The sequence below is a fragment of the Monodelphis domestica genome, chromosome 4, assembly GCF_027887165.1.
Source record: "Monodelphis domestica isolate mMonDom1 chromosome 4, mMonDom1.pri, whole genome shotgun sequence".
Lineage (NCBI taxonomy): Eukaryota > Metazoa > Chordata > Mammalia > Didelphimorphia > Didelphidae > Monodelphis > Monodelphis domestica.
The window spans coordinates 387476722-387504523 of record NC_077230.1 but is presented as its reverse complement, the minus strand read 5'-3'; the positions used below and the strand labels follow the sequence as shown (position 1 = coordinate 387504523).

Sequence of the window (27802 nt, the reverse complement as noted above, 5' to 3'; positions counted from 1 at the left end):
CCAGTGGACATTGGATATTTCTGTCCATGGAAGAAGCTGAAAAGAGAGAAGAGTCACAGACAGGAAATACAATTTTACACTTCACCATCGCCCAAGAGTCTGATAACTTGACGGCTGTCCTTGAGGGGGATACCAACCCTTTGAAGAAGTCCTGTTTGCTGAGTTTTTCCGATTGCACCAGCTGGTGTAGTAACTGGCCCATGTGATCCCTAGTGATCTGACTCCTTTCCAGGGTGGACTCCACTCCCACTCGCACAAAAATAGGCAACAGGTTCTGTGCATTTAGTTCCTCTACACACTGCATGGCTTCCTGTTCAAATAATGGAAAGTAGTGTAACTCCTTTAATAATTGGGACAATATCAAACAGAAAGGGCCAAATAAAGGAAGGCTTAACATTAATGGCAAGGGCACAGAAAACACTGAAAAATGGGCTCTTTGTAATAGGGCTTGTTAAATGATGACTGTCATGATTCATTGCATGGCATCTGGTTTGTGGATTCTTGGATCTTTCTTATGATGGGTGGAAGAATATGATCACCATTTAGAATTTTATAACTGCACCTGCTATCCTTCCTTCTTTTCTTACTGTGGAATGCAAATCAACTGATGCTGCTTGATTAAAAAATAACAGATGCATGGACACATTTATACATAGCTATATTAATAAAGAAGGTCTATCTCCCCTTGTTTGGCCGATCCAATCCCCTGAAGTAAGTGACCCTAATTCATTCTTCATATTTGACTTATTTAGCAAAACAGAAAGTATAGTAAATGGGAACTGACTACATTGTAAATCTGGCACAAGGTTACAAAGGATCTTCTAGATCTCCTAACATAAGCCCCCTAGTTTTAATATTAACTCCCAATCACCCATAGCATCCTGCATATTTATTTTATTTACCTTAAAATCATTAATGTGTAGGAATTCATCAATAATAGATTTAGACTTTCTCTCCATTTCTTCCTCTGACAATGTAGGCTTTTCAGGAACTGGAGTTGTGGAAACATCTGGTTTAGCTGGTGATAAGGAAAAAAAGAGAATCAGGTGAATATTGTACTTTTCCCCCCAAGTGGGAGTATACATTCTCTTATCAAACAATTTTGGATGGATACTGATTCTTGTTAAGAAGCTTCAAGAAGAAAAACAAAGAAAACAGTGGTAAGATGATAGCTTTTGCTATTTCATACCTTATTTTTTACCCTATGCTTTTCACTAGTAAGTAATCTTAACAAGAAATGTAGAGACTGTAGACTCCAACAGTAACATTCAGATACAAGAGTGGACATCACACGGGCAAAAGGCGAGAGACAAAAATTCATAGTTCACAAATAACATGGGGGTGGGGGGGAGTTAGTTTCCAAGAGACCAAAGGAAAAGGGTTCTTCCAGATCATACAAACTCACAGAAATACAGGCTACAGGTCAAAAGGTTTTAATGAACTATCAGGAGAAACTGTTTATATGGGAAAACTCATGAGGGTAGAGAAACTGTTTACTTCAAGCAGCCATGGTTGATGAGCCCCTGAATAGCCCTGGACATGAAGCCATGTCCATACAATGTAAAGGGAAAAGAATGACATTTTAGCACCCACCAATTTCTGCTTCCTTTCTCCATAACCTTATTCCACAATAAATCCCATAGCCTAACAAAGCCTACTGTCTTTACCTGTAACCACTGAGCAGTTACTGCTCCCCCTTCAGCTCTCAACTATGGTGTTCTGCCAATTCCTGTAGCCAAGCATCAAGAATGACACTTCCCTCCCCATGACTTCTGACAGTTACGATATGTGACAGGGTCTATAACTCTTTTACTTCAAATTACATATTTTAATTAAATTTATCAAAATAAAACAATATTCATGTAAAATAAAATAACATCACTATGTGACTTGAGATTAATAAACTGGTGATGGGGCTAAAGAACAGTTCATACAATGCATTCACGATCTCTTTAAGCACCTCTAAAACTTCAGTCATTTGGTTGCAGAAAACCTCTGAACAACCTCTTAATGGCCCATAAGTTAAAAGTCTGGACCAGGACATTACATAATTGCATGTAATGCATTTTTATTTCAGACCTCATGTCAAGCAATTGAGGCTACTAACATTAAGAAAAATTCTGCCTCATTCAGAAACACTGAAGTCCTAGAACCAACGTGGAGAAAATTTCCACTTGCATTAAAAACCCCATGATAGTGTTCCCACCAGAGTTGCAAGGGAAGTGACGGATTTAGTTTGCTGTTAAAAATATTAGTGGAGTAGAGTATGTGGAAGCCCTGTACAACCTTTATGATGGATGTCCTTTTCACTTATCAGAATTGCTGTTTTCAATCCACAATTCAACCTGAGCATGGAATAGCCCCTCAAAAAGTACATACATGATTTATACCACATATAATATTCAAAAAGCCTACAGACAATAACTTCATACAAAAGAGAATAGCAAGTCAAGCCTGCCTCCCCCTCCTCAGTTTACCTTGCTGTGCCTGGATATTGTGGGTGTCTTCAGACAGGGCACGCTTATACCGAGCAGATGGGCTGCAACACCCACGTACAACAAGGTGAGCTGAGGGCAATGGCACAGGGAGATTAAGGGGCTGTTTCACTGGATGGCAAAGTAACCTCATGGCTCATTGAAACATTTGGGAACAAGAGGGGGTATCACAAGTCAAACATTGGACAGCCAGAACCAGCCAATTGCATGTTTTTGAAGAGGTGATTTAACTTCCTGGGCACTGCGGCCCTGTCTGGTATGTGTGTGTCTTCTGAAGCTCCAGGTACACCCTGGTCTCTTCCCCACCCCGGCAGTGACAGCCTCAGATTCTGAGACCCAGATCCTCATCTCTGCCACTCAGAGAAAGCCCAATGGCTCACCTGTCTCCCTTGCTTTGCTTCGGTCTGCCTCTGCACTGCCCCTGTCCATATCCATGCCCCCTGTTAGCTGTTTCACAGTCTCAAGCATCTCTCGTCGTTGTTCTTCCTGAGACTGATTGTCTAACAGATCTTTGCTGCTGCTACCACGAAGGAAGGTGTTTGGACGAGGCGTTGAAGATGGAAGAGGTTTGTCGTTCTTCTCCCTGCCCATGCTTCCTCGACTTCAATACAAAACAACACTTCTTCAAAAGGAAGGCCACATCAAACTTTAGAAGAGCAGATTATCAAATTATCACCTAGCTTTTAAGATGCTTAATTCTCAGACTGTATTGAAGAAACTTTTGTGGCACGGTTTCCAAATACATGAACCTCAAAGCAAAACAATCTTTATAGCATTCCAGTACAGGAGGTAAGAAAGCACCAGAGGGGGCATTTATTAAGATATGACTCAATTCTCTCTTTCCTAGGTGATAAAGAGATGAGCATCATGATAACAATAATTTTTTACTCATCTCAATTTTTAAAAGGCTTAAATACCTATAAGAAGTATGATCCTAAGTAGGTAAAAGGAAGTTGCAGGAGGAAAGTCTCGAGACCTAAGGGCCAATTAAGAACACTCCTAGCTAGGGAATTCAAGCCTGGAGTCCTGATCCTACAGTGAAAGCTCAATGAACCAACAAGCTCACTTATATGAGGAATATAGCTAGAAATGAGAGAGTAAGAAAAATGTTACTCTGAGCAGCCAAATTGAACACTGTCATTCTACTCCCTCTTTTACTCCTCAGAGACTTCCAGAGGCCCTCCCAGAAGCCACATACTTTTTTTTGAAAAAAGACAGATTCTTGTTTTAGTAATCTAGTTTGCCAGTCCACAGCACATTAGAAGCAGTAAGTTAGAAGAGAGGAGCAAGGAGGCCTATTTCAGATAGGCATTTCAACAAAAAGAGAGAGTTGAATGGCCAAAAAGGTGATGTTAGAAAGCTGTGCAAAATTGAGACAAGGATTCAATAATGGGATTCAATAATTCTGGTAGAGAGCTGAATAACCCTGGAGAACTTAACAGACTTTGAATTAGAAAGACAGACAGACAGGTGAGCACCAGAGCTAATAACTGATTTGATGAGCCCGAGTTAGGAAGAAAAGCTTAAATCAAGGTCAGGTTACTTTCTCCAAAAAAGGAGGGCCACCCACAGAGTGCATTTTAGAAAGACTACCACTCTAAAAGACCAAATTAAACAAAGTTTTGGTGTTTAAATTTAAAGTTTTGGTGTCTAACACTTGTCAAATGAGGCATTACAACATTAATGCCTGAAAAGAAGAGTAGATGGGAGAACAGAAGACAAAAGAGACTTGTGAAACTGAGATGGGCATCAAATTTGACAATAAAACCAGATTAAAGTGTGACAGAGAAGGGTATGGGGTAGAAATATTTTAACTTGGGCTCCTAAGTTTGACAACATTGGATCTAACAAAGTAAGAAGGTATGTGGGTGACTCTGGGGATTTCCCTTTCCTCCCAGTACACCCTGCTTTGATGGAGAAATCTCTAAGATTTTTGGGCAGCCAGTCTGGCCATACTGTGGACTTTATAGGATATGGAGGCCCAAGAGGTCAATGGAAGAAGCCATGTTGGAAACAGGCTGGGGCCAGTTTGTTTTCATGGCAGCTAGCCTTTCCTTGACTTTCCAGACTCAGAACCTTGGTCCCGGGGCCCCAAAAGTCATCAGAGCAGGCAGGACAGTGCCTCTTACCTAGTTAAGGCCCTGCGGGAGTCAAACTCCAGAGGGGTAGATGAAGCAGACACAGATGACACGGGAGGTTGCAGAGCAGAAAATCTGTTCAAACTAGTGGCGCCTGATCGTAAGGAGTCTAGACAATGGGAGAGGTTCAGAAAGGAGAGACGTTAGCAGGAGTGCATACACAAGGGAAAGTGACAGCACTGTAGTTATTTGTAAGCATTATTTATACTTAAATATGGCTATAGAGGACCAGTTGTTTTCCTCCTTGGAAAAAAAGGGCTTTAAACATCACAGGGCTTCTAAGAAGGCTTCTTCACCCCAAAATCTTTTCTTAATGAGCTCCCACATGAAAGAAGGAGAGGCCAGGTGAGATACCTGGATAGTCAGTAAATGTTTCCTACTTTTCCTTGTGTAGTTTATGATCTTGTTGAAGGGGAAGAAAGCTATGTCACATACACACATATTCAAGAACTATAAAGCGTGGATGACATAATAAGAGCACAACAAAATCATATTTATAAAAAAAAGTGCTTAGCAGGGTGCCCAGCATGTAAGAGGTTTTATATACATACTTATATCCCCCTGTTGCACTCCTCCCCTTCCCTATAATAAAATGGGAACTATGAGAGGAATTGATGGTAGGAAGCATCTGGGCCGCGAGTTTTGAAGGATGGAGAGGATTTCCAAAGGTGGGATGGAAGGGGTGTCATAACGGGCTTGAGAAGCTCTAACACAATGCTATCCAAAGTGGTCTGAACTTCATTCCCACAAAACACTGAGAGGCAGAGAATGTTAACTCGGTACCTGCCAGGAACTGAGGAACTGAAAGGGGTGGACGGGGAGGGTATGTATGTGATAGAGGTTAAAGAGAGGTGACAAAAGAACATAGAAGGGTATCCACAATTTGTACAGCCTAAATCGAAGGAGTTGGGTCTTAAACAGACTGTGGGACTGAAATGAAATGCAGAAAGTAAGGCAATTCCCATAATTTGGTGACAGCCTTCTCTCCCAAACCCAACAATGTCTGGAGAATCACTGTGCTACTCTTGGGGAGACTTTAAAGGCAATGCGATAGAGAACCCTTTCCCTAAGTTTTCTACACTTACCTGTCTCACTCGCTTTTGCTCCCCCGCTGCTGCCCTTCCCCCAGCTGCCCAACTGGGCTTTAGGCACAAGTTGAATCTTCTCATCTATTGTGGGCTGGAATATAAGGGAGCTTAGTTGAATATGGACAGCAACAAACAGAAGTCAGTTCTGGGGTCAAGATTCTAACACTTGAAATACAGGTACAAGGGAACCTGCCTTCAATGGAGGTCATATGCCATTGGTCACCCTGCAGTCACAATGCATACCAATACCAAATTCTCCCCCAAGGGTTCCCTTGTTCGCTACTACTCTAGGGCTGTAAGTCAGAAGAAAACAGAGAACAAAAGCACGAATCACCCCAAACCCCAGGTAAAGACAAAGTTAAGCAGCATTCAGTGTGGGAGGAAAGTGACCCTGTAATGGAGGAGGACTGTTGGAAGGAAGGGTGTTGGAACCCTGGCTCTAACAGCCCATGAGTTTCCCGCCTTGGCCCCTCTCACCAATCTTTGGGTAACAAAACTATTAATCGTGGTCCTTATTGTCTCTCAAATTTTAACACGGTCTCTTAGGCTTGTAGGAAGGGACTTTACAAGTCACCTGGTCGAAGCCCATCATTCTACAAATGAAGAAACGAGGGCGCAGAGAAGGCTGTGATTTCCCAAGGTCTTCTACAAGGAGTTGGGGCAAAGCAATGAACCCTGTGGCTTCCTTCTGCCTGTCCTGAGCATGGCGCCTCTGTCTGCTGGACACTAGGCACAGTACTCAACTATAAGCACCCTCCACTGGGCCATCCTGCCTTCACTTGGGGCTTTTGTGAACAAATGCCTTCTTCCAAACAATCCTGTATTTTACAGAGAGGAGAGACAGAGGGAGGAGAAGGAAGGTGACTGGCCCACAGACATGCAGCTTGCCAAGCATCAGACACGAAAGCCCCACATTCCATGTCCATAATTCTCTCCACAACTCCTTGCTGCTTTCTCTATCAACAACCTCCTATTTATACTACTTTTCTGAAGTTAATAGTGCAAATGTCATAAAAGGAAACTATTTTAACAGAACATGAATTCAGAGGTCCTTGAGCTATGCTAAGGAAGAAGGTATCTCTTTGCTTTACATCTCCCTTCAGGGACTATATTTGCCTACATTATTAGCCAGCTGAGTAAATATCTCTGGGGATCATGAGGGTTCTTTCAGATGAAAAAACAGGCTCAGAAAGGCTTAAATGACCTGGCCCAAGCTAAAGAACAAATGGCTCTCGGGGCCAGGCCCCAGGCCCGGTGCTACTCTTATTGTATCAAATGTAACAAATGACTTGGAGTGACTTGTTTGGGGTCACAGAGCAAGCAGATGATGGAGGTGGGGCTTGGGGACCCACGTTTTCTGGCCTCAAGGCTATCTCTCTGCTTATGCTATATCAAGGTTTCTGTAAAACAAGGTGCATTCTGAATGACTACAACCCCTTTAAGACATGAGGCTCACCTTAGTGATTTTGAGGAATTTGGAGGGATCCAGCACACGGCTATTCTTGGCCCCCTGCACAGTATTCCACCCACCTTCATCCACTCTTTGAACACCTACAAAAACAAGCCAAATGAGTCACATCACCACATCAGAGCACTGAATTCGGCACACAAGAGGTGCTTAATAATGTTAGTCAAATAACTGGCTGACTTAGCCTAGTAAAGACACAAAAACACTTTATAAACATGATGCATTTAACCCTTTCAAGCTTCTAACACTCAAGACAAAGGTGCAGGAAAGCCTATTTACATTCACTTTCCAAAACCAATCTCTGCACCCAAATTACTGTTCAAACCATTCATTCCAAACCTGACCCTCCTCCCTCTTCCACAGGCATAATTCCTCCAGCACTCAGTTCTGCCCTTTCACAAAAATTACCGGGTCTTCTCTTCTCTTTGGTCATGAGCTGCTGGACCTTTCTTTGTTCTTCTTGCTCTTCAATTTTGGCCTCTTTATGAATCTGTTCAATAGTTTTGGGTCCTTGATCTGCCCTTCGGGACACCCAATTGCACTGTGAAAGGAGTAACGAGAAAGTAATAAGCTTAAAAAAACATCTGCAGTAGGAGACCAGGGACCTGGCTCTAGTTCTGGTTCAGCCATGTACACACTGCCTATTCTGGGGCCTGTTCTCTAAAAAATGACATGAGGAATGGTGAGCTAGGAAAGACTTGAAACAAAATGTGCCTTAAGAAGGAGAAGCAAGGTGATCTCTGACACTCTCTCTGCCAGTGCAGATCTTAATCCTTTATGGTAGCCTTATCATATTATGAGATTCTATTCCATGTCTTTCTCCCTCTTTCTCCCCCTAAAACCCTTACTTTTTGTTAGAACAGATATACTATGGAGCATCTTCAAGGCAGGAGAGAGGTACGGGCTAAGCAACGGGGGTTAAGTGACTTGCCCAGGGTCACCCATCTAGGAAGTGTCTGAGGTCACATTTGAATCCAGATTCTTCCAATTCCAGGTCTGGCACTCTATCCAATATGTTACCTAGCTGGTCCCCTAAGATTTTTTTGTAAGCCCATCAATTATGTGAGAAGCCTTTCTCTGGTTCTTTTACTATCTTGGGGGCAATCAATATGTCACTTAAGCTATCCATCTGTTACCGTCTAAATTTACTCCAGGGCCATGCCGAAATCTTTTGCTGATTAAATATGTACCTTTTATACCACTTTTTACATGCGAGTTACCCATTTGTTAGATACGCATGTGTCCTATGGGTTCTTTGTCATTTTGATTGCTACGAGATCATGATTTACCACAAATCATGAAGAGTCAACCATAGTTCTTAAAACTCTTGTTAAAGTAGACTTTAGGAAGGCTTCAATGTCCTGGACAATTTCCCATATCCATACTTGACTGTAGGTCAAGATTGTCACTTCTAGCACTGATTTCATCTACATGCGAATTAGATAATGTTTATAGCTTTTAAAGAGTCATGCAATTATTTGGTTGGCTCCAGCCACTTTTTACAATTTTGCCTCCTAGAATGAGAGCTAGAAAAGATCATATGAAACAATTTCAATTTGACTCCCTCTTTTTAGAGATGAGGAATGTGAGGACCATGGAGATTAAGAGATTCGCCAAAGGTCACACTACCAAAGATACATAGTAAGCAAGAGAGGTGGAATTTGAACCTGGTCCTTGCAGTTTTCACAAAAGAGTAAACTAAGTCTGACATAGCAAAACATACATGTGGTAATTACACTACTCTTGATAAGAAGAGATCATGATAAAAAATGTCTGCTTCATCTTGAGTCTGCTGTTTTCTTTTGACTTTTAGATAGAAATACCACCAGTCTACTCTGGTTCAGCTGGACCTCGTGTTTTAGAAGAAACAAGGAAGTCTTCCGATTCCACCAAATTTTAAGATTATCAATGAACTGGGACTTGATACTGGGGGTGTGCTGGACTACCACATAGCTCCACTTGTCAAAAAAATTAAATATTTGATCAACAAGGCAGTCCTTGGGTTCTTTTAGCTTTTCTGGTCTAGCAGCTGTTCCAAACTGGTTCACTTTCTTAAAAGAAACATTAATAAAAGTCAAGTTTTGTCTTTTCATAATTTTTTTTTCATTCAACAGCCTTTTAAACCCAGGGAGGGTAGTTGTATAGTAATGATGTGGCACTAATTACAAGTTTATCCTTTCTTCTCATTGGATATTTCTTGTTATATTTCCTCTGCCCAATTGATGAATGATAAATGATGCTAAAAAGCATTCTATGCTCATTCATAATAGTTCAAGCTATTAAAAGTATGTTAAGGATGGTCAATTAAAATTTTTTTTTAATCACATTCAATGGTTGCCTCATTCAGTATTATATGGTTCTCTTGTTGAACAAAACATTCATGATACCTAGGTCTGAAGCTTCTGAATAGTCATTAGTGATTGGCTTCTTCCATTTATTGATCTTAAACCATTTTTTCCAAAATAATTTTTCTGTTGTCTCTAATGCTTAGATTAATATTTTCACCATCTGCTCAGTATCAAAGTATGTTTATTTGGTTTGGAGGATCTTAAATTCCTCAAAAAAGTCTCTCTAAATTTAGTTTCTATGTAGGAAAACATAGAAGTTGCATTTATCTTCATGGTGGATCTATCAATGGGAGATGAACAAGCATCCCCTGAACTATTTCTTTAAATGCTTTAAGGTATATGCACATGATAAAATAAATTTCCCATACATCCTTATTCACTTACTTAAAGTTAAGTCTAACTTCTTTTTATTAATAACTGATATTTTATTCTTTTTAATAGCAAAAAATTTATATCTGCAACTTCTTAATATTTTCTTATTTCATTTTTGGAATCACAAGGAATAGTGTTTAAAAAGCTAAGTGGCTTAGTGGATAGGGCACTAGGCCTGGAGATGGGAAATCCTAGGTTCAAATCTGAGCTGAGACATTGTCCTAGCTAATCCTGGGCAAGTCACATAATCCCAACTGCATAGCCCTTATGGTTTTTTTGCTTTGGAACTGATACTTGGTATCAATTCTAAGACAGAAGGTAAAGGTTTTTTAAAAAAGGTAGCATTCTGGCAGTAAAAGTTTAAATAGTTATTACAGAATCTAAATTCTTCCTGTGGACTTGGGTTTCCCACTTTAATTATCAATTTCCCACATAATTATCAATTACTTTAAACAAAATTTTACCATTTTAAGAGATATCGCCTTCCTTCTCTTTTTCTAGTTCCACTCTTTATTTCCAGTGTCAGAGAGAAGACTTTTCATGTTGATTAATAAGAATGTTGATAAGCTGGAGTGTTTCCATAGAGGGCCATCAATATAGTAAAAGGACTCAAGATTATGCTAAAGAAGCATCATTTTTAAGGATTTGGGGGTGTTTATATCTTGGAGAAGGAGAATACTTACAGAGGAGATGATAGCTATATGTAAAAAGGATTATTTTTCAGGAATGGGTCAGATTGGTCTCTGAGAACTTGTACAACTCTGGGATTCACAAGATTAATGGGGGGAGGGGGTTTGAAGAATAGGGGGCAGGGGAGAGCGAGAGATTTGGTGTATTTTGGGGGAAGAATTAAACTGCTTCAGATGGAAGACAATCCAGACAGCAGTGTGGAATAAGAATGAGAGAGCCAGCCTTGGATAAGGAAGGTCAGTTGGTAAATTCTTAGGAGGCATGGATGGGCAACTAGTGAATTGATATAAACATGTTCTAAGCAATAGGTCCTTTTGGAAATGGCCTCCAGTCTCCGGGAAGAATGAAGTTATAACAAGTACAAGAAGGAAAAAAGATTTTGTCCTTAAAGAGCTCATTTTACTTTTTTTTTAAATGGATTTTTGTTGATTTTGTTTTCACATTACCTCCATTTCTCCCTGTATCTTTCCCTCTCCCAGGGAGTTATATCTCATAAAAAGGGGGGGAAAGGAGGGAGAAGAAACCTATCAATATCTTAAAAAACATGATTATTATTTTCAACAGTTATTTATATCCACATACCTCCTTCTACAAAGGAGCAAGGGGAGGTACTTAGATAACCCTTTTTGGAGGGTCAAGCCTGGTTCTGATAGCAGCACCATGTCTACTGGACTGAACTAAAAGGACCAACTCTAGGGCCTGGAAACGAAAAATATATATATTTTGTTGGAAGAAATAATTCTCTGAATTCAGGAAATATGTGGGGAAAGGAAGAGAAGAAAGAAGAGAGACCAGAGGTAAATGAGAAATGTCAGGAAATCCCTGACATTGACAATGGAAAAAGGAATAGGGAAATTTTAATTTCAAATCTGGTCTTGTTTCCTGATCCCAAAATTTTCAGGTAAAATTTTTTAGGTAAAAGACTCAAATATAACATAAGTAATAGGTATGTTGCTTCTGAGCAATACTATACACTCTCAGAATAGACCATGGAAAGGAATCAGGATAAAGGGTTTGCTTCCCCACTCACCAGTCTTAGGTCAATTACATCCTGAAGCATGAAGCGGATCCTGGATGATGTTTTTCTCTCTTTCACGATTTTCTCCATTTGATTAAAATACTGGTCCATACGAGGCTGCCAGAAATAGAATCATCAGTATCTAGAGAAACATTGAGTGAATTCTATCATAGCATCCACGCCCCAACCTAGCAAACACCAGGAGAGTGCCTGCCACAGAAGACAACACCAAGTAGACTGCTGCTAAGTGTATGCCATCGCCCATCTCTGGTAGCCTTGCTAACTTGTCTGACCAGAAATCATCTGGTCTAATCCTGACTTTGATAGAGAAGGAAAGGGATTTGTCCACATACAAAGGATTTGAACTTGGGTCCTTTGAGTCTAGAGCCAGTGCTCTTTCCATTGTACTACACTGTCTCCAACATGCACAGGATTAATATTGAGAAATTACATTCTTCAAAACTTGTAAACCAAAGGCTAGGGAATAGTCACACAAATATAGGTTCTGAGGATATTTCGTCCCCCCAAGGTGTTGACAAAAGGCCTTGCGCAAATGCTCCCAAAGACATCCCTTTTAGACTCAACTACTGTAGCTCTGACCTTCATGGGCCCTCTCAAGCATGAGATAATGCTCTTAGGAACTCATGTTTATGACATAAAGGCATGAACCACCACTTCCACCACTTCTAATAGCACAATATTCCATTACATTCACACACTAATCCATTCAGGCAGGTCCTGATTGATGGGCACTCCCTGGGTTTCCAGTTTTCTGCTACCACAAAAGGAAATGCTATTAATATATTTGTACCTATGAGTCCTTTTTCTCTTTCTTTGATCTCTTTTGGGGCACAGGCCTTATAGACATTTTTGTGTGTCAAAGGGTCTGTCCACTTTAGAGACCTTTGGTGGCAAGTCCAAATTGCTTTCCAAGAACTGGAAAATAGTTGATACAGTAAAAACAACACTGTACCAACAAATGAATCTGAAGTTTCGAAGCTCTGATTGAGGCAATGACAATAAGGACCAAGAATCAAAGATCATTGCCTATCTCCAGACACAGAAGGGATTCAAGATGCAGAACAAAGTACGCATTTTCGGATGGGGATGGTATATATAAATTTGTTTTCCTGGTTTCTGCATATCTGCCATGAAAGCATTGCCCCCCCCCCCCCCCCAATTGGGCATAGGCGAGAAAGGAGAGAAAATAAATGCATTTTAAAACTCAAAAAAAGAGGAAAATCTAATTAAAAAAAAAGAAAAATGGGTATAAGTGATACAGGTACATTATGTAAGGGGGAAGAAATCCATATTCAACAGTCTGGTGACAGTCAGTAATCCTTTACCTTTGCTTTCTCAAAGTCTAAGTCTTTGCCAATTGTTGTGAGCAGGCGGCAGAGGCACTCTAGCGACTCCTCATCATGGTTTTTCAGCAGTTTCACCACACAATCATGCATGATGGCCTCTGTTAGCATTTTGAGTTTAAAAAGCTCCCCAATGAACTTGATGTTGCCAATGGATCTTCGCCGAGCTTTGTCCTTGGCTTCCTCTAGTTCATCGTGGAGTCTCGTCTTCTCCTCTGGCTAGAGTTTGATGGTAAAACAGAGATCATGCATGATAAGGGAAGCCACAGCAAAGTCACTAGAACCAAAACTGAGGGGGGGGGGGGGGGTTCTGTATTGTAAACCTTCTATGTCTTCATTCCTAAAATGAGCAAACATAGTATCTGAGGACTTGCTTTACTCCAGTTCAGGAAAAATGGGCAAACTGAAGAGCTGGACTGGACTTGAATGATCACCTGGCTCATCTTATCCCAATCAGGAGTTTGATGGATTCACACCAACCCTCTCTGTAAAGAGGAACCAAGCACTGCATACTAGGGAGCTCAGCCCATTTGTGGACATTTTTAACAGATATAAAATTCTTCTTCATACTGAAATCTGATTTCCATTCACTGCTCCTAGTTCTGCCCTTTCGACCGTGACAAAATAAATCTAATCCCACTTCTATATGAGAGGGTTTAAGAGAATTGAGGACAACTAAGTCCCTGCTAAATCTCCTCTCCTTTAGGCAGTGCATTTTCTTTTAAAAAAGTTAGAAATCACCCTTTTATGACAGGCTCAAGGGGTTACCTACACACACACATCAACATGTTGTGTTCACACCCAAACAGGCATTGGTTCCCTTGCAGCACGGACACGTGGGCCTACACTGTTCACCAGCAAATCAGTAGAATGGGTTGTTCTCAACTGTAACAATACTCACTGCGGTGGCTGCCTCAAGTTCCTTCTGCTTCTTTTCAAAGACATCATCATCTGCTTTATCTTTTTCAAACTCTTTCTGGCAGCGGTTCAGGAGCAGCTTTCTGAAGTTCACCGTGTTCCCAGGCTTGTCCGCCATGGGCACTTTTAGCTATATCCAGACAGAGAAATACACAAAGCAGCTGTGAAGATATGTTCTCCCAGGAGCTCTTTCTGGAATCATAAAGGTCACCAAGCATTCCTGGGGCCTAATAGAGGGCAAGGCAAGGACCTTGCCAAGAAGATTGTCATAATTACATTTGTAGGCATTCCTGAATTTAGCTGTAAGAATTTCATTGCACTTTATTCAAGAAACAATGTACTTTTTTTCTCAGCAGTGACCTCCTGTACTCTGTTTTCTGTTGCCAGTGCATACTGAGTTTTAAACCAATTTGAACCACTCAGAGCACCCCAAGGACTAAGAAGTTCCTAAGTAGAAATTGCATACCAGTAAAGAAGGGAAGTCTGTTTATCCATAGGGAAACTGTCATCTAGGTGGGAACATTATTCTGACCAAAAGGCCCAAAGGTCCTTGGCACTTAGCAAGGTGCACCTAGCCATATGTAAGCTATTTCTAGGAATGCCAGCCTGCAGCCACTCTGAATACCAACACTTTATGTCTGATCATTTTTATCTTAAGCACATATTTAGAAGCAAGGCCTCACTGTTAAGTGCCCCATAATGGGTATGCTTCTGAGCCACAGAAGAGCCCACCAAAGAAGATCACCTGGGATAGACACACTTAGAAAACAAGAGTCCTAAACTGGAGGATGCCAATGGAGCAAAGACAGTCTTCAGTCCCAACCCTTAAGTTAAAAAGTAGAAACTAGTTGAAAAAAATTTTTACAACCATAAGAAAGTGATCAAATAAAGGAATTTTTATAATGGTCTAAATAATCAAAAAGTCAACGTACATATCTACTGAACAAAATCATGACTATTCTTGAATGATGACAAAGTCTTACATGTCTCATACACATACACAAGCTGAGAATTGCATTATGCCTTTAATGGACCGTTAATGCTACACAGAATGCACATGATCATGAATTGTAGTGACAGACTACATACAGGCAGACAGACAGATAGAAACTGGGTCCAGTGAACTCCCATAAGGAATTCCCAGATGAGAGCGCTCCCTAAACCTCTGCCAATGTTAGAAGGAGAGCTGGGCAGGAACTAAGCCTCGTATCTGGGTCTTGCTGGTTTGGAGCTCGGTTCATAATCTACTAGGCCACACTGCTTGCACGGTGTTTAAGAAAAAATGTGAAGAATCACCTGCTATATTCAACTATCCCAAAGAACTTAATGCCAGGAACAACTGCAAATCACAGACACCTAGAAAATAACTGGGGGACCTCTCCTCCCCAAGGGCAGGCATTAGCTTAGGCCTCTTTCTGTAGTCCCAGAACTTACAGCACCTCTGCCTGGCACCAAGTAGGCACTTAATGCTGACCGAATGATAAAGATTAAATTGGTCCAAGTAGTTTGTCCTGGAACTGATAAGTAGCTTGGTGGTGCTGTGCTAAACTGGAAGTCAGAAGACCTGAGTTCAAATGCTCCCTCAAAACTCTAACTGATCCCAAGGCAAGTTTTTCATCTGCAAAATGGTGATATTAATGGCACTCGGACTGTGACCTGACCACTCTATTCTTGAAACACCAACACAAAAGACTTGTGGTCACTTTGTGACTTACCTAACCTGAAAGACCTACAAGTTAGTCGAGGCACTAACTTTCTTTAGACAAATGTAACATGCTAAAGACAAAGGGCCCACTAGTGGCCTCAACCTTCTACTTGCTGCCATAGAAGAAAGATGCAGGGATGAGCCAGTGGGAGGGCCAGTGGGTGAAGCCAGTATGAGCATTGCTTTAAAGCTCTCTGCAGAGGTCTCCCAGGCTCTTAGGGGAGTTCACACATCTGATGCAATTGCTCTTACCACAGCAGGAATAAAAAGGTGGGTGAATGATGTGGATCAAGGTACAAACTGATGACCTGAAATAAATTCTGGATCTGACGTGAAACTCAGAGAGAATTCTGATCCTCATCATCTTGTGAAAGAAAGTAAAAACATCACAATAGTCTGAAATATTGCTCATGTCCACAATCACTGTGAATTCTCTGCAATAGTTACTATGGAGGACTGTAAACCTTGAAATTTCTCAGACTTGTGAATGTTAAAAATTTCCCCATTGGACTGGGAACATTCCCCATTTTGATGAGAAAACTCCTTGCTATGGGAGGACCTCTACTCCACCCATACTTAAGACTGCTTTAGGGGAGAAAACTCCTTGCTAAACAAAGAAAGTACTTGGACCCATGCTTATAATAAGGCAAGGAGTTCTTTGAGCCATGCCTGTTTTTTAGAATTGATACAATGGGATGCTAGGTACCTATAAAGGTGGGGCAACTTGAAAACTACTTAGACCTAAAAGGTAAAAACGTACTCAGAGGTTTTCTCTTAATGAAATTAGTTGACACAGCAGCATTTTTTTCCTGACTTACTAAAGAGATTAATCTACTCAGCTGTGAATTCAAAATGGGCTGTCTTTTGGAAAACATCTACAGTGATGGGTAGATGGAAGAACTTAGGGGAGGTGACATAGGAGATTTTGCCCTTAAAAATAAGAGCTCAGAGAAGAACTGGAAGTCATTCTGAAACATTCAGATTGAGGAGGTCATTCTGAAACATTCAGATTGAGGAAGGACTGATTCTGAAACATTCAGATAGAGGAGGGAGCTGGTGAAAGCAGCTGAGATGATGCTGGCCTGGTGTCACTAGAATCCTTGCTTAGGCAGACCTTGTGGTGAGTGTTAAAAGACTAACTGACTGATCTCTCTCTCTTAAGACTCAGGTCTAGGCCATGTTGGCTTAAGGCCCTTCATACTTATTTCCTTTTTCTCTTTTTCTCTCTTTTTTTAATTCCACATTTGTATTAATTAAAATCTCTATAAACCCAGTTGACTTGGGTATTTGAATAATTGGGAATATTTCCCTGGCGACCACCTTATATTTGATTTAAAAACCAAGACACTGTAGTGAAACATATTTCTGCGGTCAAATTTACTCACCCGCTCTTATATCTATCACAATTTATATCTTCCACTATTTTAATCACTACAGTTTAAGACCTCAACCATTTTAAATCTTTAAAGACAGGATGAAAGTTATGAGGTTGTCAAGGCAAGAATGGTGGCATTTCTGTTTAAAAGGTGCCTGAAAATACCAGCAACACTCAAAATCACCATATGTTAATCAAAATTTGAGATTTGTTTATGTTTTAGGTACAGCCCACTCTTTGGGCACCTCCCCCTTTAATCCAGGTTTTGGGATCTTCTGGAACACTTTTTTTTTTTTAACCCTCACCTTCCGTCTTGGAATCAGTACTGTGTATTGGTTCCAAGGCAGAAGAGTGGTAAGGGTTAGGCAATGGGGGTCAAGTGACTTGCCCAGGGTCACATAGCTGGGAAATGTCTGAGGTCATATTTGAACCCAGGACCTCCTGTCCCTAGGCCTGACTCTCAATCCACTGAGCTACCCAGCTGCCCCCCTCTTCTGGAATACTTTGAAGCCTTGTTCTCCCTGTAGGAAAAGGACTGGATCTAAATGTAGGTCCATTATGGAGCTTTGCATTCTCTGATTCTACCATTATTCAAAGTTGAACAGTTAGAAATAACAGGGTACCCAGGGAGGCTCCTGTTATCTTCTTGGCTGATGTTTTTACCTCACCCCTCAGTACAGCCATGCATTGTATCAGGGTATTTGTGAGGCTTGACTCAAAGCAGTGAAGGCACTCAGTGTACATACGTGACTTTGTAGCAGCCCATGTATTTCGAATAAAGTCACCCAAGAGCTGATTCGGGCTGTCTTAGATCTATGACCACTCAAACCAACTTCTCTGTCCCGGAAAGAGCTCTTGGGTTAGTAGCTATTATTGCTGCTCTGGACACTATACCTAAAGGCTTTTCTAAGGAACAGTACTCCATTAAACTTTCTATGAACACAGAAATCATGTTTAAATTAAATCTTCCATAGTGGGGAGAAAGAACAACCCTAGAGATTATCCTATGTCTTTTCCCAATCATCCTAAATTCCCTATATTTCTGTACAGTATTTGCTCGGTTGCCACTCTTCTTGATTTCTTTTGTTCCTATTCTGGTCAAGCAAGCTTTTCTCCCTTGGTCTCTAGAATAATATATTATCATGTTTTTTCTCTATGTGTCTGAAAACTTGTGGATCTTTTTTGCTATGAGTGCTACCACTATGTTGACACTCCTTCTATTATTACTCCTATTTATAATCTTACTAGTAATCTTATCTATACTTATCAATACATGCCCCATCTTTGCAGTTTGTCCTCTCTGATGAAGGACTCTTACCCTATCCAACTGATCACTCTCACTCTTTCCTCTAAGGGACCAGACCCTGCCACTGATTTGGTACTCAATACACACTATCTTTGTGTGTTCATCATATGTCATCAAATAATGAAAAGTCACAACAAGAAATCATGATAATCAAGTTATAAATCAAATAACAAGAAAGATCTACTCAAAAAGTCTGGTAACCAGGAGCAATGAGGAGAGGAAACACATATAATACACGACAATTTTATGAATGTAGACCAGAAAAAACCACATGGGGAACAGTAATTAGAGGTGTGTTGGTTCCTCCTTTCCTTCTGTGCTCTAGATTTAGCAGCATGTAAATCTAGCTACAAATGCTGGGAGGCAACAATCAGTTGTTTTGAAAGAGAAAGAAGAGCAAGGCAATGGGGAAGAAAGCTAGGATTATAAATAGAAGGATTGTAAAGATTTTAAATGGGGGTCTCCCTTAACAGTGAAACTAGGAATCCTTCACCTAGGAGGCTGTGAATTTGTTTTTAAAAAACATTTTGATGTTTGCATTTCAACAGAATTGGTTTCCTTTGTAATGCTATGGATTTTAATGAATATATTTAGCAGGATCTTGAAAAGGGGGTCATAGGCTTCACCAGATTGATCACCAAAAGGGTGAGTCCCTGATACCACCAAGGTTCAAAATTTCAGATTTAAACAATCTTGCTTCTTTTCTTTCAATCACAGAACAAGCATTCTTTAATTTCCTAGGAGACTGAGACAAAACTGCTACATTAATGAGATAAGTTTGAGTTCTTTTGTTACAGTAGTTTGTGCCCATAAATTGACAGCCTCACAGCTAAAACTGTTCACATCCCAAGGAATTATAATGGGCTCTGATACCACTTTCTCAGCATTAATTTTTCTCTGTTTTCTAGATCTTTTATTTTCTGATACCAGCAACATGAAGACTAATATTTTTTCAACATGTGTCAGCAAATAAATTTAGATATATAACATATACATTATGTATTCAAAATGAAGGCTCTGGCTCTGTTTCAAACCAGGAAAAAGAAAAATTCTATTAAAATGCCAAAAACATAATTCTCCTCTTTACATAGTCCCATGAATACTTCTGGGAGGAATTGTACAGTGAGGGGAGAATATACCTCTTAGGGATTTCTGGTTTTATTCCTTCCTCTCTTCTTACCGTTACTAGACATCGACACATGTTTGCATAAGCCACAGAGAAGCTGGGTTCATCAATAGCCTTCTCAAAGACCAGGTCAATGACTCCTTTCAGCCGCTCTTCTGTGTCAACAGTAAGCTCGGCCACTTGCTTCATCAGCTGGTTGAACATCTGTGGTGTCAGTTTATTTAAGATACTCCGAACCTTTCGGAAAAGCTCCTAAAAAGATTATAAAAAGAGAATATCCAGAAAGATTCATGAAATGATGCTGCATGAAAAACTAGTCGTGATTAAATTGTTTTAAAATACAATATTACATGTTTGTAATGAGATGTTTCTCTTGCTTTCTCAAATGGGTAGGGGGAGGGAAAGTGGAAGAAAGAATTTGAAGCTAAAAAAAGAACATAAAATTGAAATGAAAATAATGAGTTCAATATTATTAATAATGTATATTGATTAAAGAAATTAAATATATCAGTCTTATTGGGACAGGGAGACTATCAGAAAAACAAGTGAATTAATTTTTTAAAGCCCCAGGGGATAGAGCTAGTTTCAGGAAGACATCTGCCCGAGTAGGAATATGAATTTTCTAATAACTAGCGGCATTTCATAAATAAGTAGTACATTTTCAGTTGCAAGAAAGATTCAAGCAGAGGGATAGGAGAGACTCCTTGATTTCTGCAAGGCCTCTTCCAACTCTGAGCTGCTATCCTATGAAACACTTCCACCCCTTTCCTCTTGTTTATTGAGTTCATTCATGGCTGTTACTCTTTATAATCTCTAACAATTGCATGTAAATATGTTTTTTGGAACAAGAAGTATATAAGATGTCCCTCTCCTGCTTGGGAAGAATTAATACTTCTCATATGAAGACTATAATCACTGAATTTTACAAATAAACTTCAGGATGGAAAGTAGGTAATCAGTCTGGGCTCAAATTCTTCCCTTCAAAGAATACGGAAAGAGGATCAATCTGGGCCCAGCACTCAGGTACTTCCTGAGGATACAAAAGACATAAAGATTACAGCATAGATCCAGCCCATCAGAAACTTGCAATCTAGTTGGGGAAATAACCTCATATTTGGAACAATTAATCAAAAAGTGAGTTTATGATCAGGTCTGAAAAAGAAGTATCATGAAATTTAAATTAGTTGAGGCCAGAACCCTGGGAAAAGCTTGTGGAGAAAATGATACTTGAGATAAATCTTGAAAGATATACATGATGAGACAAAGGGAGGGCATTTGGAGTAGAAGAAAAATATCCAGCCAAGTCTTGCAGTTGGATCAAAAGAGAGAATAAGCAGGATCAGAGAGGAGGCAAAAATGGAAGAATTAGGGATTTATGTTGGGGAGAAGTGGATGAGAAGTTATAGATGGAAATGGAATTTTATCCCAAGGAATAAGGAGTCTCTGAAGTTTCTGAGCAGAGACATGATTGATGAACATGAAGTTATTAACCTTTTAGAGACTGCAAGCCATGCCCCACCTCCAACAGACCAAGTAAACTGCCTTGTGTGGCCCCCACCTTACCCAAGACAGGGGAAGGAGGAAGTGCTCCCCATTGGGCTACTGTGCAGAGGAGCAGGTAAGGGGGGAATGTCCTCAGGCACGGTGGAGAGGGGGAAGGGAACAGCTCTGTACCTCTGATTTTTTAGTAACAAATTCTGGCAAGCAATGGTAGGCATGCCAACGAAAGAGACAAGCTCTCCATGCCCTTTTTGGCATGAGTGCCATAGGTTTGCCATAATAGACTGTCTTGGATTCAGAAATATTTTTTCCCATGAGTTATGTAATAATGGCTATTGTACTTCTTGATTTCTCAATGAGTAGAGTAGGAAAAGGAGTGGAGAAAGAGAGAATTTGGAACTGAAAATGAAAATAAGATTTTAAAAATAGCCTTTCAGGACAGGGAGAGCATGGAGTGAGAAAAAAAAAAAGATGCCATTGTAGTTGTCTAGGTAAAAGGTGCACATGGTTTAGAACAGAGGTTATATTTCCTTGAATCCATGAAAACGTGGATGAAAGAAAAAAATGATAGCTTCATTTTTAATAAATTCTAAATAAAAGTTGGCATTTTCATAAGCTTTTATTAACCAGAGTACAAAAGTTATTTCCAAACACAAAAAGATTCAAAGCACCAGATCTAGAACCAGATAGCAGAAAGAGAGAGATGCCCTTGCATTTTCCTGCTCATTAGCAAGACAAGAGAGAAAAGAAATAGCAAAAGTTGGGCAGAGGCATCCTGGGGATAGAAGATAGCTCAGACTAGTCAATATTGTAACATAAATAAGTTTTAGGAATAATAATTAAATATTTCCCAAAGAATAATAATTAAATAGTTCCCAAAATTTGCTCTTAATTTCTGACTTCAGCTAAATGCATTAATCTTCTATTTGCCAAATTAATTATTTATTTATATGCCATTTATTTATAAAATTTATCATGTATTAAATTAATTAACTCTAATTTTACTAAATTTACTGGGGGTGGCACCAAAATTTGCACTAAAATTAGAAACTGAATAGAGACCAAGTTGTTGTGCTATAATCAGAACAGGGTAAATAGAAACAACTAATGAAGATCTAGACTGAGAATATCCACCTAAAGTGGGATGGAATAAAGATTCTATGATACATGAAAGTTTTAGGCATGCTATCTGCTTTCGGAAAAAGTAAAGAAATAAAGGCCCTGGTAAGTTTTAACAGATCCGTATATGCCATCATAGGGGTAGCTATGTGGTAAAGCAAATAGAGTGCAAGGCCTTGAAGTCAGGAAGATTCATTGCCCTGAGTTCAAATATAGTTTCACACAATCACTAGCTGTATGACTCTGGGCAAGTCACTTAACCTTGCTTGCCTCCGTTTCTTTATCTGTAAAATGAGCTGGAAAAGAAAAAGGCAAACTAGTCCAGAATCTTTACCAAGAAAACTCCAAATGAGGTCACAAAGAGTTGGAAAGAAAAACTGAAATGAACAAACAACAATACACCAAAATGGAAAAGCTGAAAACAAAGCTATAAAGATAAGAGCATGTATTTGTCTTCTAAGGAAAAGAGAAGTTAAGGGCTGAGAGATCCATCACTAGGAAACTGACCACCAAGTCATAAATCTGGTCAACAGTAGCAATTTTTAAAAATTGTCCGGGGTTGGGAGATTGGGGAGGCAGGGTGGGCAGGACAGTTGGCATTCATAGGAAAGAGGACTCCACACAGATAAAATCATGGAACCTTGAAATAAAGAATAGGTGGCTCAGTGGATAGAGTTCCAGGCCTGGAGAGGGGAGGTCCTGGGTCCAAATGTGGCCTAAGACACTTCTCCTAGCTATATGACCCTGGGTGAGTCACTTAACCCCCCACTGCCTTAGCCTTTTCTTCTGTCTTAGAATCAATATCTGGTATCCATTCTAAGACAGAACATAAAGGTTAAAAAAAAAAACTGAATCAACCATGGTTCCCACCCTCAACTTAGTCTCATAAGGAAAACAGCATACCACCAAACAATGACATGCCTAAAAGGTTATAAGTAGATGGCCACCTCAGATGAAAAGCATTAGCATTGGAGGCCTGAGAAAGGCCTCCTAAGGAAGGCAGAATTTGAATTGAGTATTGTGAGACAAGGAACTATGAAGACTTGGGCAGTAGCCTCTAAAGATTCAGCATCAGGAAATGGCAGTTCCATGCCTGAGGATGATCAAGGAGGTCAGTGCTGCTGGACAGTGGCATGCCTGGAAATTTCTTAAGAAGCCTAGAAGGCAGGAAGGGTTTGGGCTGTGTTTGAAAGTCACAGAAAGGATTTGACATCTGGCTTGAGAAGTAACAGGAGCCACTGGAAATTAAGCAAGGAAGTAACTGGTTGGCTTGGTGCTTTAGAAAAACTACTTTGGGAGATTCATTAAGGAGAAAATGAAGAGAGACTAGACCTATAGCAGGAACACCATCCAGAAGGCCTGAACCAAAGTGATGTCTATCAGAAGACAGACAGTACACATAGATGTGAAGACAGAAACAGCAAGACTTGGCCTCAAAATGAATATGTGGAGCAAGGGTGGAAGGAGAGTTGAAGATGATCCTTTAGGTGCTGGGAGGACGATGGTACCCCTAACAGAAATAGAAAGATAATATAAGAGGGAATGGTTTTGAGGGAAAATGAATGAGTTTTGTTTTGGATGATGAAGCTGCCATGTTTATAGGACATCCAGGCTTACATCTCCAAAAGAGCAGGCTCAGGAGAAATATTAGGATTGGATACAAAAATCTGCAAATTGTTTGCATAGAGATGATCATTGAACTGCCAGAAACTGAGGAAGCAACTAAGGGAGACAGTAAAGTGGGAAAAGACAAGAGTCCCAAGGATGGAGTGTTTGGAGACACTGACCGGTTAGTGGATCTGCTCTCAATGAAGACTGAGCAAAGATTGAGGCATGTGATCAGACAGGGAAGAAGAGAACCAGCAAGAGATCAGTGTTACAAAAACTTGGGAAGAGAAAGTATCTAGAAGGCTGACATTGTCAAAGGCTGCAGAGAAGTCAAGAGGGTTGTGACTGAGAAAAGATCAGTGGATTTGGAAATTAAGAATAATTTTAGAATAGCTACATTAATAAGATTTTTTAAAAGCTGAAGCTCAGTTAAGTTTAAGTACAACTGAAGATAAGATTATGAACAAGAATTCTAGGACCACTTCCCTGAGTAGCCTTACCTGGGTTTTTATGTTTTCAGGGTCCTCGGCCAGGCTGTCTCGTTTCTGGCTGGGCTTCCAGGCATTCTCTGCCTTTTTAAGATGGACATCTTCCTTCACAGAAACAGTGATGATCTTCCTGGGCTCTCTTCTCTGACCCGGCTGAGATCTTCTTGGGCCAACGTTCAACAACTAGGATAAGAACATTCCTGATTATATCTACACAGAGTACTTACAGTTCACTGTATTTGTTCTGCTGCTCAAGCCATATCAGCTGATGACTGTAAACCATTCTAGATGCAAGCAAAGACTGGGGTTATGTATTGTCAAGGTAAGGGGCAATCAATGATCTTTTTCTTTCAAAAGATGGAAAAAGTAGCACCCCCGTGGGCCGATTGAGCTTTCAGTGACTGAACTTTTCCTCTCCAGTTTAAAAAATACTTGTTTTTCTTGATGACCTAAAGTTTTTAAAGATGGTGATTATTAGGTCTGTAGTTTACATTGTCCCCCTCTCCCAAACAAATATTCTAAGAATTAGAAGGGACAAATCTAGTCCTTCCCTGACATTTGAAATTACTCTATAAACACGCTGATGAGAAGGTAACCAACTTCTGTGACTTTTTTTTTTAAACCCTTACCTTCTGTCTTGGAGTCAATACTGTGTATTGGTTCCAAGACAGAAGAGTGGGAAGGGCTAGGCAATGGGGGGGTCAAGTGACTTGCCCAGGGTCACACAGCTGGGGAACTGTCTGAGGCCAGATTTGAACCTAGGACCTCCCAACTCTAGGTCTGGCTCTCAATCCAGCTGCCCCCCTGTGACTTTTACAACATAGTAAGTAGAGGTAACAGTGATAGTACCAAATCTGCTCCAAGGAAATATATTTCTACACTATCAGAATTAAATGGGATTATAAACAAATTCCTTACAGTTCATTAAGATTTTTGTTTTTTTTCTTTGGGAAAATACAATCTGTTAAGCTGGATATATAAAAACAAAGAAGGGGGCCTGTAGAGCCTTTGTCAGCATTACATCTCAATTGCATTTTGAAACAGAACCTGGTCAATAATTAGGTTCCAATATACGTTTCCTGTTGGATATAGATTGCTACCTTCAAATGGAACACCGGCTATCACGAATGCCTTCATACATATAGAAATCATTGCCGTTTCCCAAAAGTTTCTTAAATAAGGTCTCTCTGCTCCTATTTCTTATGTTTTCCATATCCCACAGCAACCAAAAAATGAAACCATGTCATTCTCATCATTAAAACTAAGGGAGATAATGACAGGGGACAATCAGGTTAAGCAAAGCATGGCACTTGTCCTATAAAATTTTCATCACAATAACTCCTTTCATTACTTGGTTATTGTTGCTCCAATTTAAATGTTTAGGGTGACTCTCTGGCTGGCAAATCTGAGATACATAATATACTGACAGACACCTCTCTTTCTGACATTTAATTCTCTCCGTGCTACAAGCAGTTATCACTATTTAGCTCCCAAACACCAACCCGTATCAGCTTGAATCATATCTGGCTTGAGGCCATCATCATACTGCACCTCAGAACTCCTATGGAACTTCAAGGAGTAAAGTCACGTTCTCTAGGAGGGCAAATGCAGAGATAAACCCTAGTCTGAGTCAGATACTGATGTTTATTCATGAAATTTTAAAAAGCTTTGAAAGGTTTCATACACACTGTGGTCTTTCTAGATTCTGCCTTTCACATACTGCCATTCAAGCTCATTAGAAATGGCCGTGCCCACAAGGAATTGGCAGCGTTCAGATAAAACTGTTCCAACACCCATTAGTGCCAAGATCAAATAAAATGTAGGAATTTTGGGAAGCCAACACCAACTGTGTCCCCTGCAGCCAGCTAAGAATGCCAGAATAGGAAAGCAACTTGGAGGTCACAAACAAAGAATCTAAGAGGTAGAAGGGGCTTTAGGAGCCAATTCCTTCTAAAATCTTCCTGACAAGTATTCGTCCAACCTCTCTTTGCAGACCTCCAAAAAAGGGAGAATTCCCACACATACACACTTTGGAGGTGGCCCTTTTCACTTTGAGGTAGCTCTCTTTGTTAGGAAGTCTTCCCTGATCCAAGACTATACTGGTCTCTGCCTCTTCCCCTCACTACTGCTGGTTGTACCTTCTAGGGCTAGATGAAGAAGTCTAATCCATCCTCTACCAGACAGACCTTCACTAGAAGATAGTTCCCCTGTCCCCATGACTCTTCTCTAGGCTAAAGATGTCCATTGTTTTTTGTTTTTACCTGATCCGTAAATAATGACATGGACTCAAGTTCGTTCAATACCTTAGCTGTATTCTCTGGATATTCCTGCTATCTTTCTTTAAAATGGTAGCACTTCACAATGGAAAACAGTGAGGTCTGATATGGCCAGAGTACAGTGGAATGCTCATTCCCCTATAATGTTGCACTACTTAAGCTTATAGTCTGCTAAAATCTCTGGAATTTTCCTCCCTAGAACTGCTGTCTCATCATATCTCTTCCATCTTAAATCTTCATTTTTACAAATAAGGAAAACATGAGTCAAGAGGGAAATCTAATTCATTACAGTCAAATAGTAAAACTATATCTCAAATCAAAATTAGTTCTAAGTTCTAGACCTGTGTTCTTAATTCAATGACATATAATCTCTCATTTTTGCTATATACACATAGCTTTGTAATATGGTTATGAAAAAAAGCTGCATTTTGTGGGTTAGGGAGAGTTAAGGGACATATATTTAAAAACAGGGAAAAGACCCCCCCCCCAAAAAAAAGGCAGCCAGGTACCAGGGTAGCTAAGTGGCACCATAGATTTATATCTTAAGACATTTACTTTTTTTTTTTAAACCTCTATCTTCTATAAGAGAATTTTATATATCCCCTGGCAAAAGAGCAATAAGGGCTAGGCAAGTGGGGTTAAGTGACTTGCCAAGGGTCATACAGCCAAGAAGACATTTACTTTTGCCATGGTGTTTTCATTTGGTTTGTCAAGAACTGCTACTACTGGATACATTAAAAATTGGTATAAAATGAGACCAAATGGATATTTAACTTTAAGAAGCAATTTTCTTCTTGCTGGAAGAGATATAAAATTCCCATCTCTTCAAAAGTCCACACATAACCCTGAGATTTGCATTTGGAGGGCAACAAATGGTGCTTGTATTCAAGCTCTCTACCTATCAAAAACATGTATTTACATGGATCTTGTCAATTCAAGCAACTTAAAAATGTGATCACTATTGCTAGATCACACTCTAAACTAGATGTCCAACAGAAAGCCGAAGTAACAAGAAATTAACTGATAGGCTGCCAATGGTCCTGGGGGGAGAAGTTGAAATTACAGATCCATATTTCCTTGTTCTGAGGTCAAGTTGAATTGTAGGTTCTATATCTGAAGAAGGATAATATTGTTCACAAGTGCTAATTATTTATTAAAAGTCATGATTTATATATAGTTCTATTAATTAATTTCCTCAAGGACTTGCAACCTGTAATTCCAAAGAAGCTTAAATAGCTAATGTTACTAACTGTCCCCCCTTTTTATATTCTCAGTTTCTCATAAGTTCACAGATATAAACATAGACCGGAGTAGATAATGTAAATGTGTGCATATATGTATAGTATACATGTATCTACGTACACGTCAGCTAAAAAAATGGATAGATTTCATTAAGAGCA

General features: G+C 39.9%; 1 protein-coding gene across 16 annotated transcripts in view; it reads right to left on the bottom strand.

Annotated features, from left to right (window-relative positions):
* Positions 1-27802, bottom strand: part of EIF4G3 (eukaryotic translation initiation factor 4 gamma 3) — a 386696-nt gene that overhangs the window by 24139 nt on the left and 334755 nt on the right. For all 16 annotated transcript variants that reach the window (XM_056795635.1, XM_056795650.1, XM_056795638.1 and 13 more), the window contains 12 exons: positions 24139-24309; positions 19466-19663; positions 13883-14029; positions 12964-13200; positions 11630-11734; positions 7598-7730; positions 7178-7272; positions 5719-5812; positions 4625-4742; positions 2876-3096; positions 903-1018; positions 138-310 (listed from right to left, as the gene is read on the bottom strand). In XM_056795635.1, the coding sequence (XP_056651613.1) occupies positions 138-310; positions 903-1018; positions 2876-3096; positions 4625-4742; positions 5719-5812; positions 7178-7272; positions 7598-7730; positions 11630-11734; positions 12964-13200; positions 13883-14029; positions 19466-19663; positions 24139-24309 (1808 nt within the window). The remainder of the gene's footprint in view (positions 1-137; positions 311-902; positions 1019-2875; positions 3097-4624; positions 4743-5718; positions 5813-7177; positions 7273-7597; positions 7731-11629; positions 11735-12963; positions 13201-13882; positions 14030-19465; positions 19664-24138; positions 24310-27802) is intronic.